The 15,131-nt window shown below is 39.4% G+C and overlaps 1 protein-coding gene across 4 annotated transcripts in view; it reads right to left on the bottom strand.

Annotated features, from left to right (window-relative positions):
* The window catches only part of CPNE4 (copine 4), a 335,017-nt gene that overhangs the window by 115,108 nt on the left and 204,778 nt on the right, over window positions 1-15,131 (bottom strand). For all 4 annotated transcript variants that reach the window (XM_048838761.2, XM_048838759.2, XM_048838760.2 and 1 more), the window contains 2 exons: window positions 9,331-9,402; window positions 5,774-5,848 (listed from right to left, as the gene is read on the bottom strand). In XM_048838761.2, coding sequence (XP_048694718.1) covers window positions 5,774-5,848; window positions 9,331-9,402 — 147 coding nt within the window. The remainder of the gene's footprint in view (window positions 1-5,773; window positions 5,849-9,330; window positions 9,403-15,131) is intronic.

Here is a 15,131-nt window from a genome sequence, read left to right as displayed (position 1 = left end):
CTTTATTCTTGAGACCCATTAGAGTGTACCCACAGCACCCCTCTGCTTCCCTGCTAACGAAAAAGAAATGCTAATTCTGTTTCAGTGAGACCATTAGGTATCCCAGAACTATCTTTTATCCTTACTCGTCCCACCAGGACTTACACAATGGTTCCGCTGGTCTCAGTTTGGCTATTCAATCATGGCGATAGGCATTGTTTACAGTAATATAGTTGCCTGCTTTCTCTTTCAATGATAACTGCCCCACCTGTATCCAACCTGATTCCTGCTAAGTGCAGCCTATCTAGCGGATTTATTTCTGTCCTAAATATGAGTTTGGTCATTCATCATCAGTTTTATTATATTTGTCAAGCTGGACCAGATTTCAAAGGAGTTACACCATGGATGAATTTAGTCCTATTTAGATAACCCAAACAGAATTTCAATGGCTGGGATATAATTATATTGTCAACAAACATTAGCAGAGGCAAGCTACACTGGAGGCTTGGTGATGTATTCTTAGGGAAAAGAGTCCTCCTAAGTATTAAAGACATGACCTAGTGTTTAAACAATAAACAGAACAGGGGAAAAGGGAAGCTGCTAGATGCCCCTAACTATGGGCAAATCCAAAATATCTCATCATTACAAATAATCCTTTTTGGGCACTTCGCCTGAGTGTCTCAGCTCTGCTATTATGCACTGCATGCAGCTGATTGTAGGAGAGGGCTGCAAGTGTTTACTGGACCCCCATCCTGGATCCTGTTCCTGATGAAGCACTGAGCATCGTTTGAGCTGCTCTAAACTGTGCTGCTGTCTATAGCCCCGAGAGGCTGCTACTAAAGCTGCCGACAGTTGGAGCACAGCAACGTTCTGACCATGGCACCTTTTCTCTCAACCACAACCTCCTACCGGCCCCCTGTAGCAAGGAATCCCTAGGTAGATGGTTAAACCACCTTTCCAAATGCAGCAGAAAGCAGCTGGAGCATGGGCAAGGATGTGGCCTATTATTTGAAATGCACAAACTCAGTGTAGGCCCTGATCCTGCAAAAATGTAGGCATGTGAGTAACCTTATGCACCTGAGTAATCTCACTGTAGTTAATGGGAGTAGTCATAAACATACAGTAAATGGTGGTAAGAGTCTACAGGATCAAGCAGTCACAATGCAGGTTTTTAAAAAGTTTTAACAAACCTAATATGAACACAAAAGCATTTATGGATCTTTGATAAAAGTAATTTCAAAGCAAACCATCCACCCCCTACCCTCGAAAATTCCTCTACAGTACTGAAAATTCAAACAGAACAACAACATTTTGTGAGTACAAGAGAAAAAGAAAACTGGAAATAGACTCAAACAAATAAAGAGAATCAACACAGTGTCACTCTAGTTCAGTTTCATGAAAACACTAAAGAACTGGCTTTAGTGGAGTGCCCTAAATACATTATTTTTAAATCTATGCTGTTTTCATAATCTAGGAAAGGAAGGATTTTTAATTTATGAATTTTAGCTTATGGTGTCTCCTTAAATACATAAGAAAAATCCAATTCTTTCTGAACCTATGCAGTAAACATCACTTAACATTAAAGTTCCTTAGTAACAACTGAGAAAAAGTCTATGCTGAAGAAACACTTATCTGCTAAGAGTGTTATCAAATTTTGTTTCATAGTTATTAATGTTTTCAAACCATTTCAGCTGTTACAGCATGTTTCTCAGCATGTTAAGCTTTATTTTATTTCACAATAATATTAGAGCAGTCCTCTTTCTGGAAGATGTATCGTGCAATAAAGGTTTAATGTCTAAGTGTTTTAATAATGTTAAATGATTCATTAAACGTGTGCCAGTGATATAACGCACAATGTTCTTTCAATACAAAAAGAAGTTACATAATTTTAACACAAGCACGCGACTTACAGTTTCAAAAGCAACGAGTGAATTTTGTTCATTCAAATTTTGGATACCCAACTTGAAATGTCTTCAGGTAGCTTAATCTTTAGATTGTGGGTGCTGAATGCTTTCTGAAAAATCAGGCACCTTTGCAGGGTCTTAAACTGAGCACCAAAATAGTAAAAATCACTCGCCACTTTTGGAAAATTAGGTTTATAACTGCATTGCTAACAAACTGCAGTGCTAAAAATATCCTTGAACAGCATAAAACTAAAAGTGAAATGGTCTTTTATTTCATACACATCACAGTTTGAGACTCATTTTTCTCAAGTTAATTTCCTCAGAATGGGAAAACGATAGTTTGTCTGCCTGAGTGCTCAAACGTGATTACAGCATTCAATAAATGTACCTGCTTGTTAGGGTAATTGTAAGGTAGCTACTCATGTAATACAAGCATTCTGGAAGTTACTGTTCTACTGTGGAGAGTTTCCATTAGATCTCTTGAAACAAAGGTCTGCTATCTGAGCTACGTGGGTTTCAGTAAAATATGAAATTGTAGTGCTACCTTCCAAATGTGTACTACTATAAAAATGTAACCTTTATTGGCTCAATTATGGCAAGCTTTGATAGCTGTGGGTTTTTTATAGTTTTGCCTGAGATGCTACAGCCTTTCCCCTGAAGAGAAACTGACAGTTAGTTTCACTTATTCTATTATCCTCAATCGCCACTGAAGCTTTATGAAAAAATCTTCACCAGTGATTAAACTAGCAACAGACCCTTTCTGTCTGCCAAACCCATATTTCTATTATAAAGTAGGTAGATTTTTTTTTTTGAAAAACAACACTTGGCATTTTAAAAAGGGCAGTAAATACTCATAACACGAATGAGCAATAGCCAAACTAGCGGTGGTGTTTTCCCATCTGGACCAGCACCACCATCTTGCGAATAGCTCTATGAATGGTCTGGTGGTTCCTTACTATTTAGGGCTCTTGCAGAATGCATGGGTTCCCATCACACTTGCAAAATGAGGCCACTGTATTATTTGTTGAGTTTTATCTTCATCAGCTGCGTCACACATATTTGTAGTTGTGGGCTTATTACCAGCAAGCAGAACCTGGATCTCTGAGCCAACACATCAGTCTGATTTTGAATGGGATATTGTAGGCCAGTAATACGTCTCTGAGTCCTGGATTGTCCCCTTGAAGAAGGAAGCCCTTCACCTGTGGAGCTTTGCCTCTCTCATGCCAAAGAGGGGCTCAGCCATCTCCATGGCACTATTTTTCCACCTACCCTCACACCCAGCTGAGGATGCGCCACGCGGGAGAAGGGACTGGGGACTGGACAGGTCAGATGAGGAGTGAGTGGGCTGAGGCAGGGCTGTGGTTGGGACACATATATCATCCCCTTCCAAGCCCCATAAAGCTTAGCGTGAATAAGTAATGAAGCTTGGGACAGTGTTATTATTTCCACAGGAGACTTCTTTTGTTGAGAGATGGGGAGGCTGCCTGTGGTCATAGCTGTGTGGAGGGACAGGGCTTCTGTGTGGATAGCACTGGTCTCTTGTGGATTCTAGGGGCTCCACAAGGTTTCTCAGGTAGGTTCCAAACATTTTTCATGAGGGGAAAACTCCATCCCCATGACTGGAGGAGAAGAGATGATCTTGCTCTAAAACAGGGCTTGACAATGTACATACAAGTACTGTATTCTATAGGTGACATCAGTCCATCTGGTCAGTGATCTGTTAGTTTAGAGGCCTCTAACTGAACCTTAATGGGATGAACCTTCATGAATTATCAGATCAAGCATATCTATAGTTGCATATTACATAACAGTTTGCTATGGCTAGGAAGGTTCCATTACAGAATATTGACTAAGTCATCTCGGTCATATAAAGCCTGCACCTCCTAAAGATGGTTCAAATTAAATGACGTCCCGCCAAACAAACCAGCAAGTAACATTTTCTAAAACTATTTGACTTTTAAACAACAAAATCCCTGCCCTATGAATACAGTAATATATGCTAAAATAACTTAATGATAGCCTTGATTAGACCATTCAGTCCACAAGGAAATTTTATTAATTAAAAAGTTATTACTTCATTGATCCATCAGATCAAACACAAGATAACAAAAAGAGCAGGTGCCACATAAGGACCTTTTGGGCTTGTCTTCACTACCGGTGATCAACACTGCTGCAAGCGGTGAGTCCAGTGAAGACCCGCTAAATCGATGGCAGAGTGCTCTCTGCTCGACCCCAGTACTCCACCTCTCCGAGAAGAGTAAGGTAAGTGGACTGGAGAGTGTCTCCCATCGATAAAGTGCAATGAAGACACCGGGGTAAATCGACCTAAGCTATTTCGACTCCAGCTACGTTATTCACATAGGTAGAGTAATGTTACTTAGGTCGACTTACCCTGGTAGTGAAGACAAGCCTTTTGCTAATTTAGATATGCTCCATAAACAGATACCCTGTGCTTAAAAGACTCTCTAAAACTACCGTGAAGTGACTATAGCTCAAGTGCTGAAGCATAGCTTGCATTAATCCTTTTAACTGGACTCATAACAGCCACAATCACAACCCTCTCAATGCTATTTTCAGCAGATTATGTGGTACGCTCATGGGAAGGAAATGGACAGTTGAAACACCTGCTATGCTGTACCTTTCCTTTTTCTTTTGTGGACATAACAGCATGAATGACAGCTGAAGTGAATGTTGTAAAAAGCAGTGACTAAAGTTAGTTTCTTAAATCCACATTTTGGCACCTAAATAAATGATCTGATTTTCACTGAGGATCCAGCAACTCCCAGTGAGAGGATAATTCATCTTCCAGATGGGAATCATCATTTATGGTCATTAAAGATGCTAAATACAGGGATGCTATTAACCCTTGTGTCCTAATCAAATTCCAGCACTGTTGATGATATTCTGTCTACCTACATTCTCAGTTAATATGCTATTATTCCTCACTTATGGTCTGAGCCTCCAAACACTGTGCACATACATAACTCTACCCCTGTTGATATAATTGAGCCACTCACATGCACAAACTTACATGTGCACATAAGCATTTTCAGGATCAGGCTCTTTGAGTCCCAAACTACTGTGTGGTATTAACATACGTTACTAATTAGGAACAGCGTAATAGCCAAGAAGGATCTGCATTCTAATGGTGGTTATAGGGATTCAGTACAAGAGTGATTATCTGATCTTCAATTATCTGAAATTCCCTGTTATCCAAAACAGGGTCATGGCCCCATGACATCCATTAATTACAATGACGTTTCCTCTTCTACCTTAAATAATTAAATGCCTCCTATTACATTTGGATATTCAAGGTTGTGACTTATAGGCAAAGTTATTGGGGTGCCATAAAGGTGCCATAGCGAGGTAAAGTATAATTAATAACAATGGGCAACAAAGAGAGATAAAGATGAGTGAAGAGGTAGGTTTTAGTCTATGCACAGATTCCTGATTGAACTGGAGACGGCTTTGACAAACACATAAGAAGGAATCTTTCTCTCACATTTCAGATACATTTTGCTGATTAAAAAAATATATATATATTGTCCAAGATGATGTAGAGCATTCAAACATTATGTTAAAATGCCTACTTTGAGTATTAGATCTTGATTCCTTGTAAAAAGCTCACTTATCTTAGCACTTCTGATCTGTTGCATTTTAAATAAATGAGGTCTCAGCATAATTAAATTGTCTTGGTTTTAATTACATTCCCTTGAGGTTTTTTTAATTACTTTGCAACTTGAGGAAAGCCTCATTGGGAGCATTGATCTGAAATCTCTGATGTGTTTAATAACGTGAAGCAACAAAAATAGCTGTGGGGGAAAATCTTATTAAATCATATTTGCAGGCATTCTTATATCTTTCAATAAGGTTAATATCAAACAGCTTACCTTGTCATCTAATTTCCGTGCACTGAATGAAAGTTCAACATAGTCATCGTTGCCAGATAATTCTTCAGCAATCACCTAAATGAGAAGCTACATTTGAGTTTTGCATGTATAATGAAAGAAAATAAAATTAGGAAAGATGCCATTTACCAGCATAAAGAAAAGGAGTACTTGTGGCACCTTAGAGACTAACAAATTTATTTGAGCATAAGCTTTCGTGAGCTACAGCTCACTTCATCGGATGCATTCAGCATGCATTTACCAGCATGTGGACTATAGATCCTATCAGCTGGAAACTGACAGTCATCTTCCAGGAAACCAGACACCTAGCTAGCAGAGATATCAAAATAGGTCGAAACAGTACACTTTCCTCTGGCAAAGTATTTTGCCTCTAACTGAGTGGCAGATGTTTATAAAACAGGTTGTTAATTTTTAAGATAGTTCTATGCAACTTGCCATGATAAATAGAAAGACAAGGAATGAAATTACCTGTAATTAATTACCATGAAATTCAGGCCTTGTCTGAAGTAGGAGGGTTTTCTAGTATAGTATAGTATAGTATAGTATAGTATAGCCCGATAGTGGAGATGCAGCTATATCAGCATAAAGACACTTACACTGGGGGATAATCTATACTATGAAGGCTTTGCTGGTATAGCTATACCAGCAAAACCAGTATTGGAGATGCAGCTTAAACCAGTTTAGTTAAATCATCTCTCCAAACAGCATAAGCTCTATTGGCAAAATGACTCTTTTGGCTAGTATAAGCTGCTTCTGCAAATGGGTGGGGTGGGAGAGGGGTGAGGAGGAGAGGTTTGACCCATATCTACATCAGCTAGAAGTGTGTGATATTTTCACATTCCTAACCAATGTCGCTATGGGCAGCAAAACTTTGTAAAGTAAGCCTAGTCTGGTATAGCTTATGCCAGTTCTCCTGGCTGACATAAGGTATGGCAGTATAAGCAGAGTTACTCCGATGTAACTGCATCTATACTAGTGCCATGTCTACAATAGCTATACTGGTATACTCTAGTAGCTTATATGGGCAAAACTGCGCTTTCACTGGTATAATTTATTCCAGCCCCCCTGAAATAAGCTACACTGGTAAATCACACCCCTGGCTGACACAGCCATGCCAGCAGAAGTCTGTAGTGTAAATATGGCCTTGGGCTTTTATTGGCATTGTTATGTCAGAAAAAACTTACACGCCTGACATAGGTATGCTGGTAAAACTTTTAAATGTAGAGCAGGCCTTAAATAGAGCTAGGGCATTGTACCTGAAAATGCCACCAAAAGCAAAATGACATTTCAGTTTTTTTCCAATTGAAAAATAATTTTCTGCCCACAAAAATGCTCCCACAAGACATTCCCCAAAAGAGAACACAAAACAGAGATTCGTGCCCGTAGCCCACACATTCAGCAGCCGTATCTGTATCCCACCCAGTATCAAACCATAAGACTCCAAAACCTTGGAGGACTAGTAGGGTGACCGATGACATCCTTCAAACCGGCTAGGTACTGCCTGGGTCAGAGTGATAATCAATGTACTACAACATGATGCTTCTACTATTCTACTGTACAATTCTCAGGAGTCAACAGTGCTGCTTGAAGCCTCAAACTGTTTCAGCAGCATCTGCTGCGACTTTTGGGGACAAATAATAATAAAAAAAACCAGAACAAAACTGGAGGCTGACTTTAGCCTACAAAATGTATGTCATATAAAACTGGTATTTGGTCACACAAAAAATTCACAAGCAGGGATGTGTGCTCACAAACCCCTAATTACACATGAAAATACAATCACACATGCACACACACACATTCATTTTATATGTGTAAGTGAGAGCTGAGTTGCTGAAAATTTGCCCCATAATGCATTAGATGATATTTCTGTTCCAGGTAGACTACTGGCTGGAAGGATCATGTAGGTAGGACACATCACCATTAGGACATAAGGATTTGTACACCAAATGTTAAGCTTCAGCAATATTTTATAATTGAGTTACAAATCCCTATTTATGAGACCTCTCTTTGAGTGGTTGAAAAAGCACTGCTGTATTATTTTATTATTATGTAATAATAATATATTGATTAGACAATTCTAAAGGTAGCACCATACTAAAGATAATAGCACACCTATCTGGGACATGAGCCTTTCCAATTCACTGAAGAATACGTAACTCAATAGGAGTCGTGCATTAAAACCAAGTTGCAACATTAACATTAGTAAATTCCCTATTTCACAGATGCTCCATATGTATCCTGGGACCAAAATGAATTAAAAATATTTCACTTTGATTTACCATGTTGAGACATCCAGGTTTTCAAACAATTATTTCTGTTTGAGTTCAACTGTTCTAATTTGAGTAAAGTCCATCTGCTTTACAGTACCATTGAATAGGAGCCAGGACATGTAAGCCTTAGCCCATGTTATTGACAGTAAAATTGTGTTAATATTTTCAATACCCAGGTAGAGAAGTAGTTAGCAAAACTATCTGCAGAAAGGCTAAGAATATGAACCTTCTTATTTATTTTGTTGTCATTCTAGGTTTCTGAAGGGAACTCTTAAATATTACTACTGCTTTGCACTTATGCAGCACCTTTCTGAGGATCTCCAACGGCAGCAGAAATGTCAATCAGCTAAGCCTCACAAGAGGCCAGTGAAGAGGGAAGTATTCTACCAATACACTGAGGAATTGAGAGGTTAACTGACTTGTCCAAGGTCAGTCAGCTAGACAATGGCAGAGAGAGGAATTCATCTTGAAAATCCTGATTCCAATTACTTGCTATAGCAACCAGGCAACATTGATTCTCAAACCAGGAGTTGCACTGTTGTAGTCCAAATCCTCACCTCGCTAGTCTCAGGTTTCATTATTTTAAATATTATTAAATATCCATAGTACAGCAGCACATGGAGTTCCCAACAAGTATCAGAACTCCCATGTTCTAGGAGCTGCGTTAACACATAAGAGGATTATGCACCTGATTCTCGTTCACACTAAGTCCCATTACATCAGTGGTCTCACCCTTTTTGGGCTCAGGACCCATTTGTAAATGTTGATGGCCTATCATGACCAAGTAAATAGGTTGGGGGCGAAGAAAAGTTGTGTCCTGCCCCTGGAGGGGGTGGGAGGCCCTAGCAGAAGTTGGGTCCTGCCCCTGGGGGTGTTGCTTCTCTACACTCACCCCACAGCACAATGAAGTCAATGGGGCTACTCAGATGTATAAAACTAAGCACATGTATAAGTGTTAGAAAAAGCAGGCCTAAGTACATTTTTTAAGACTGTAAAGCATGGATTAGAAACAATCAAATAGTAAAGCTTTCTTGCTCTGTACCTTTATCTGAATAATGCACTTGATGACACTTGAAAAAAACAAAAATTACTTTCTTGCCATTTGTAGATTACAGCTATTTCCTCAGAAACATTCAAATAAATCGAACGATTAAATCATTTTTTCAGTTTGGGATCATGCTAACAACTCAGTAGGAAACTTTTATGGAGAAGTAGTCACATTAGATATCTTTAAGCATGGGGAAAATATATTTAAGTCTGGCTTACTGTTATGGATGATTTCCCTGCTGTGTTCCCATGTTTCAGTAAGGATTTGGAGAGCTTCCTCTGTGAAACTATCTGTGCCAACACCAAAACAAAGGGAAAAAATTAGAAACTGTAGTAAATACATGGATTGTGATTTGATTTTTGTTATTGCAATTATTTATATTTGCACCTGGAACCTAATCAAGGATCAGAGTCCCATTGGGCAAGGCACTGTACAGATAGGTAACAAAAGCGACAGTCCCTGCCCCAGGGAGCTTACAGTCATGACATGACAGGCAGGATGCAACCGGAGGACAAAGGGGATGGGGAAGGGTGGGTGGATAGGGTAGAATTAACATAGTTGAGCAGAAAAGCAGAAGCTGCAGCTCATCGTTTGCTTAACTAATGACAGATGGGAGGCATCAGGGCAGAAGGAGGCTTTTTAAAAGGGTTTAAGTAACAAGATGGAAGCTTAAGACTGCCAGGGAGTATTTTCAATCCTTGAGGGGGCCACACAGGAAAAATAATTCAACACAACTAAGCTACCAAAAATTACAACAACATTGAGTCTCTTTCTACGAGGCATCACAGTCTGTTTTACACATTCTTTAAAAACCAACAACTTTAAATTCAGACATAAACAGGCTGCATCACAGCCTGAGTTCCAGCTTCGTCTCCACAGGGAACCACACTTTGTCTGGAGTACAGCACACCGACACTTCTAGTGGGTGACTAATGTACATCACGTAAACATTATTCCAGGCATAATGATGAATTGTATGTTTTCCGTTACAACAGCCAGTCGATTTCCATAACCTTGAGACATTTAAACTAGGCTATTAAAAGTATGAGAAAAAATATATTGTAGGGAAAATTCCTACACTAGCCCACAATAAGCAAGTGATGTGGTGATAGACTGTAGTAAATGACCTCATTTATTAGGTCATTTCCATTATATGATTCTATACAAATGGTTTTCATTAGAAACATGTAAAAAAATTATGAAATACTAGATATACACTAAAAAAACCGAGGAGTACTTGTGGCACCTTAGAGACTAACACATTTATTTGGGCACAAGCTTTTGTGGGCTAAAACCCACTTCATCAGATGCATGGAGTGGAAAATACAGTAGTCAGGTATAGATAACACTAATTAAGAGAAAGTGTTATCATCAATTATTTGCATTGCAGTGGTTCCTAGGAGCCCCATTATTTGTTCAGAAAGCCATTGTGTTAGGTGCCATACAAACACAAGACAGAGAGAAGGTTCCCATCCCAAAGAATTTACAACCTACTATCAAATATGCACAAAACATGCAAAACAGAGCATGGTTTTGGTGTTAAAAACAATCGTTTCCCATTTTGTACAACACATTTTTAAGACATTATGGCCCAGATGCACACTCTATGACCTTTAAAGTGCAGTAACCTAGAAATGGAGACAAAAGTCACTCTTATGCAAAGCAAGTGAAAAACAACAATTACCCACTGAAGAGACCATAAAGGAAAAAGGAGGGGTTTATGCCTGCTCAGCTGATGTTCTGGGAATTTGTATGGATTTGAACAATATGCTAAATTAGTTACAGTAATTATCATAACAGCTTTAATTATCACACAGTATACTAACTTAAAGAATAACATACTGAAAAGTACAATGGCAACCTGCACAAGTTTGATCCTGTTTTTCATTATCTCAGTGGGAAGCGGACTTTGAGCAGTCTCTGCAGTGGATAAGGAGGACTGAAGAATGGCACCCATGTTTTGCTTTGCAGAATCACATATCTCAATCTCACACAGGCAACTAGCACAAAGACAATGCTGTTCTTTCTGATGCAATTCGCTGGACAGTGACCCAGTGATGTGGGGCATAAGCGAGGTCACACAACTGCTTTAACAGTGATAACAGCAGCCTTTGGTACGGGCGCAGCCAGAGCATGCTTAGTTTCACTTTAAGAAGTGGGGTCCAAGGAAGAAGCTGATGCCATTAACTCTTTTAAAAAATATATATATATAGTTTAACTAATTCATTGCATGTAAGAGTTTTGTTCAATGGCCACAAATACTGCAGATGAGACTGCTGAATTAAGCAGTGTACTAGGACTCTTGTGTTCTACTCTTGACTCTTCCAAAGATTATCCAATCGACACACATCTGCGTCTCAGCCTACCCATCAGTCAAATGGGTTCAAGTAAAAATCACCGATCTCCTGTGAGTTTAATTAACTTTTTTCAAAGACCTGTCAGAGATCCTCAGGTGTTAAGCACTACAGACGTCCAAAGTATTATAAAGTTATGGGCTCTGTGCATAATGGAAGAAAGGGAAAGTATCTTCTGAAGCAGGAGAGCAAAATACTATTAGTCAGAATAATTCCTCCTTCCAATATGCTTTTTAGTCCTTTAGATGTACTACATTAATCTCTAACGTATGATAGAACTTGGATGGAAAACAATCACCCTCCACCTACTCACCTGGAGTTGCTCAGTTATCCTTACCCAGCCTCCATTAGTAATTCCAGCATTTTTGCCCAGAACTATTCACCCCATTTCAACTTCTAGCCTTCCTTTCGCTCCTTTGTGAGTTGTTCAAAGTACCAAGATGCATTGCACATAAAGTAGCTTGAAACTCTGGGGTCTTCACTTGTGTGGCAGCTACATGCATCAAAATACAGTGAATGGAATTTATTTTGACGTTCCTATTATTAGCTCATTTTAATGAGACCAGCTCTCTAAGCTATTAGTGTCATTTTGCCGCAGCAAACACTCTGCATATGTAAATATGTGTATTCGTGTGTGAACACCCACACGTTGTTAATCAAGTGGCCGGTAAAATGGATCCATCTGGCAGCTCTACGTCTGCATCATCGCCTCAAATAGTAATTAACAATTAAGATTTGCAGGCTGTCATTTAAATAATTGACAAAAAAATCAATTTTTACAAGCAGTAAATTGCCCTTTTTGTTTGCATGCTAAAAAAGTAGCTGTTAGGGGCTGGAATGGCTTCTTTTTTTTTTTTGAAGCTGCCATCAATTATGAATCACATTTATTGCTTATCTATAGATGTAACATTACTTCCCCAACAGAACCATAAAAAACGTTAGCTATTCTGGCTGCAAGCAAGCAAGTTTCAGCCAACTGGAACACATGAACATAGGAAGCAGCTGTTTAAGTTCAGAGTTACAAAGAGATGGTTGAACTTGCAATATGGCCAAAGGCAAGGCATTTATCAAAAGTCTTTTGTTTGTTAGACGTCTTTGGTTTGACTCCTACTTCAGCAATTCACAATTGAAAACTTTAGGGGAAAAGGTGTTTCGGCAACAGCGATGTGAAGAAGTGGCACAGAAAGTGAAAAATTTTCTCTTTCTACAAAACAGATATTGGGGGGCTGATTGGACCCTGTTTTTCCCAGCAGATTTTTAATACATTTTCATGAGGTCCCTGATATTGTACTGAGAACTGGAAATAGAGTAGAAAAAAAACAATGTTCCATTTAAAGAAAAAAACACCAGACACATAATGATATTATGCATATTCAAATATATGCAAATTAGAAAGTAGCTTCATCCGGATTTCAAGATCTTCAACATTAAGGCCAAATTCTAAGATCAGTTACACTGAAAAAACTCCTTTGAAGACACTCTGGGCTTGCATTGCTGTACCTGAGCTCAAAATCTGGCCCAATGTGTTAAGGAGAGAGATGCGCCCAAACTAAAACTCTGGATCTTGAGGTGATTAAATCTGGATCCATATTTTGCACTTTGATCCCAGCTCCAGTTTAAAATAGTATGAAAGCTTGCTCTGCCTGTTTTGTTTTGTTTTTGTTTTTTCAAAAAAAACCTGTGGGGAATATAGAAGTTATGACAGTGAAGATCTATGGCATTGGCAATGATTGTGTATAGTGCCAACTTCCCATAAAAAGCTCTGGCACTGTACATCAGAATTAACCTACAATATCTGTTACGTGAGCTTTGGTCCTTTTTTGACAAGCAATTACCAAGCATGCCAAGCTGCCAAGCAGTGTAGTGGTAGAAGTGGTTTTAAGATGTGCACAAAATTGACTGGGATAAATGTCCAAGATCATTTTCATTTGTGACATATGCCAGGATATGAACTCTGGTATCTGGAGGTTCAAAGGCTAGACTGGTAATCTAGTGTGTCAGCTAAAGCTCATGAGAGAACCACAGTAAAAACAGAAAATAATTTAGTAGCTGTGGAATGTCCAGACCCCTGACTTATCTCTTTCTTAGATGAACAATAGCAATACCTGTAGAAAGCACCTTTATACTATGTCTACACTGGTGTGTGTGTGTGTGTGTGTGTATACATGCTCACGTCCTGCTTAGCAGTTAAAGTAATAGCATACACCTCTACCCCGATATAACGCGACCCAATATAACACGAATTCTGATACAACGCGGTAAAGCAGTGCTCGGGGGGGGGGTAAGGGGGGTTCTCCAGTGGATCAAGCAAGTTCAATGTAATGCGGTTTCACCTCTAATGCGGGAAGATTTTTTGGCTCCTGAGCACAGCATTATATCGGGGTAGAGGTGTACTTTCACTATTTCACCCCTTACCACATTTAATTTTATTGTAGACACACACTGTTAGGATATAGATATCCAGGCCTGTCTGTAAAGGCCTACACTCTAAGAATTTAGGTGTATTCTTATCACTTAGCTCGTTATAGAGGTATAAAAGAAAGAATCAAAATCACAGTCTGCCGGTGTAAGGTCCTTCTCTTACTGTGACAGTCTGAGGCCCTGTGCTTAGGCTAAAATCTTTGGCTTAGCAACAGAGGCAGCCATAAGCTGGGAAGCGACCGGTCACATCCTCACATTCCAAACTAGTCACATTGAAATAAGGTGCTATTGGGCTGTTAGGAATACAATCCTCCAGAGAAAGGGAAGTGCCTAGAAGATGTACAAGGAAACTTAGTTTGATAGCATCCTGTCTGGCAAGAACTCACTTATCAATAGTTGGGATGTGAAATCCTCATTTCTGTTTCAGAGTAACAGCCGTGTTAGTCTGTATTCGCAAAAAGAAAAGGAGTACTTGTGGCACCTTAGAGACTAACCAATTTATTTGAGCATGAGCTTTCGTGAACTACAGCTCACTTCATCGGATGCATACTGTGGAAACTGCAGAAGACATTATATAAACAGAGACCATGAAACAATACCTCCTCCCACCCCACTCTCCTGCTGGTAATAGCTTATCTAAAGTGATCATCAAGTTGGGCCATTTCCAGCACAAATCCAGGTTTTCTCACCCTCCCCCCCCCACACACACACAAACTCACTCTCCTGCTGGTAATAGACCATCCAAAGTGACCACTCTCTTTAAAATGTGTATGATAATCAAGGTGGGCCATTTCCAGCACAAATCCAGGTTTTCTCACCCTCCCACCCCCCTCCAAAAACCACACACACAAACTCACTCTCCTGCTGGTAATAGCTTATCCAAAGTGACCACTCCGCTCACAATGTGTAGGAAAATCAAGTAGTCCCCATTTCCCCATTGTTTGTCTGTATAATCTCTGTCTGGTTCTGTGATTGTTCCTGTCTGCTGTAAAATTAATTTTGCTGGGTGTAAACTAATTAAGGTGGTGGGATATAATTGGATACATAATCATGTTACAATATGTTGGGATTGGTTAGTTAAATTTCAGTAAAATGATTGGTTAAGGTATAGCTAAGCAGAACTCAAGTTTTACTATATAGTCTGCAGTCAGTCAGGAAGTGAGTGGGTGTGTGTGTGTGCGGGGGGGGAAATGGGAACAGGGAACGGGGGTGGGGAAATTGGAATCATGTTTGGCTAAGGGCAG

The sequence above is a fragment of the Caretta caretta genome, chromosome 2, assembly GCF_965140235.1.
Source record: "Caretta caretta isolate rCarCar2 chromosome 2, rCarCar1.hap1, whole genome shotgun sequence".
NCBI lineage: Eukaryota > Metazoa > Chordata > Testudines > Cheloniidae > Caretta > Caretta caretta.
The sequence above is the reverse complement of the archived record's forward strand: the minus strand, read 5'-3'. Positions and strand labels throughout refer to the sequence as shown.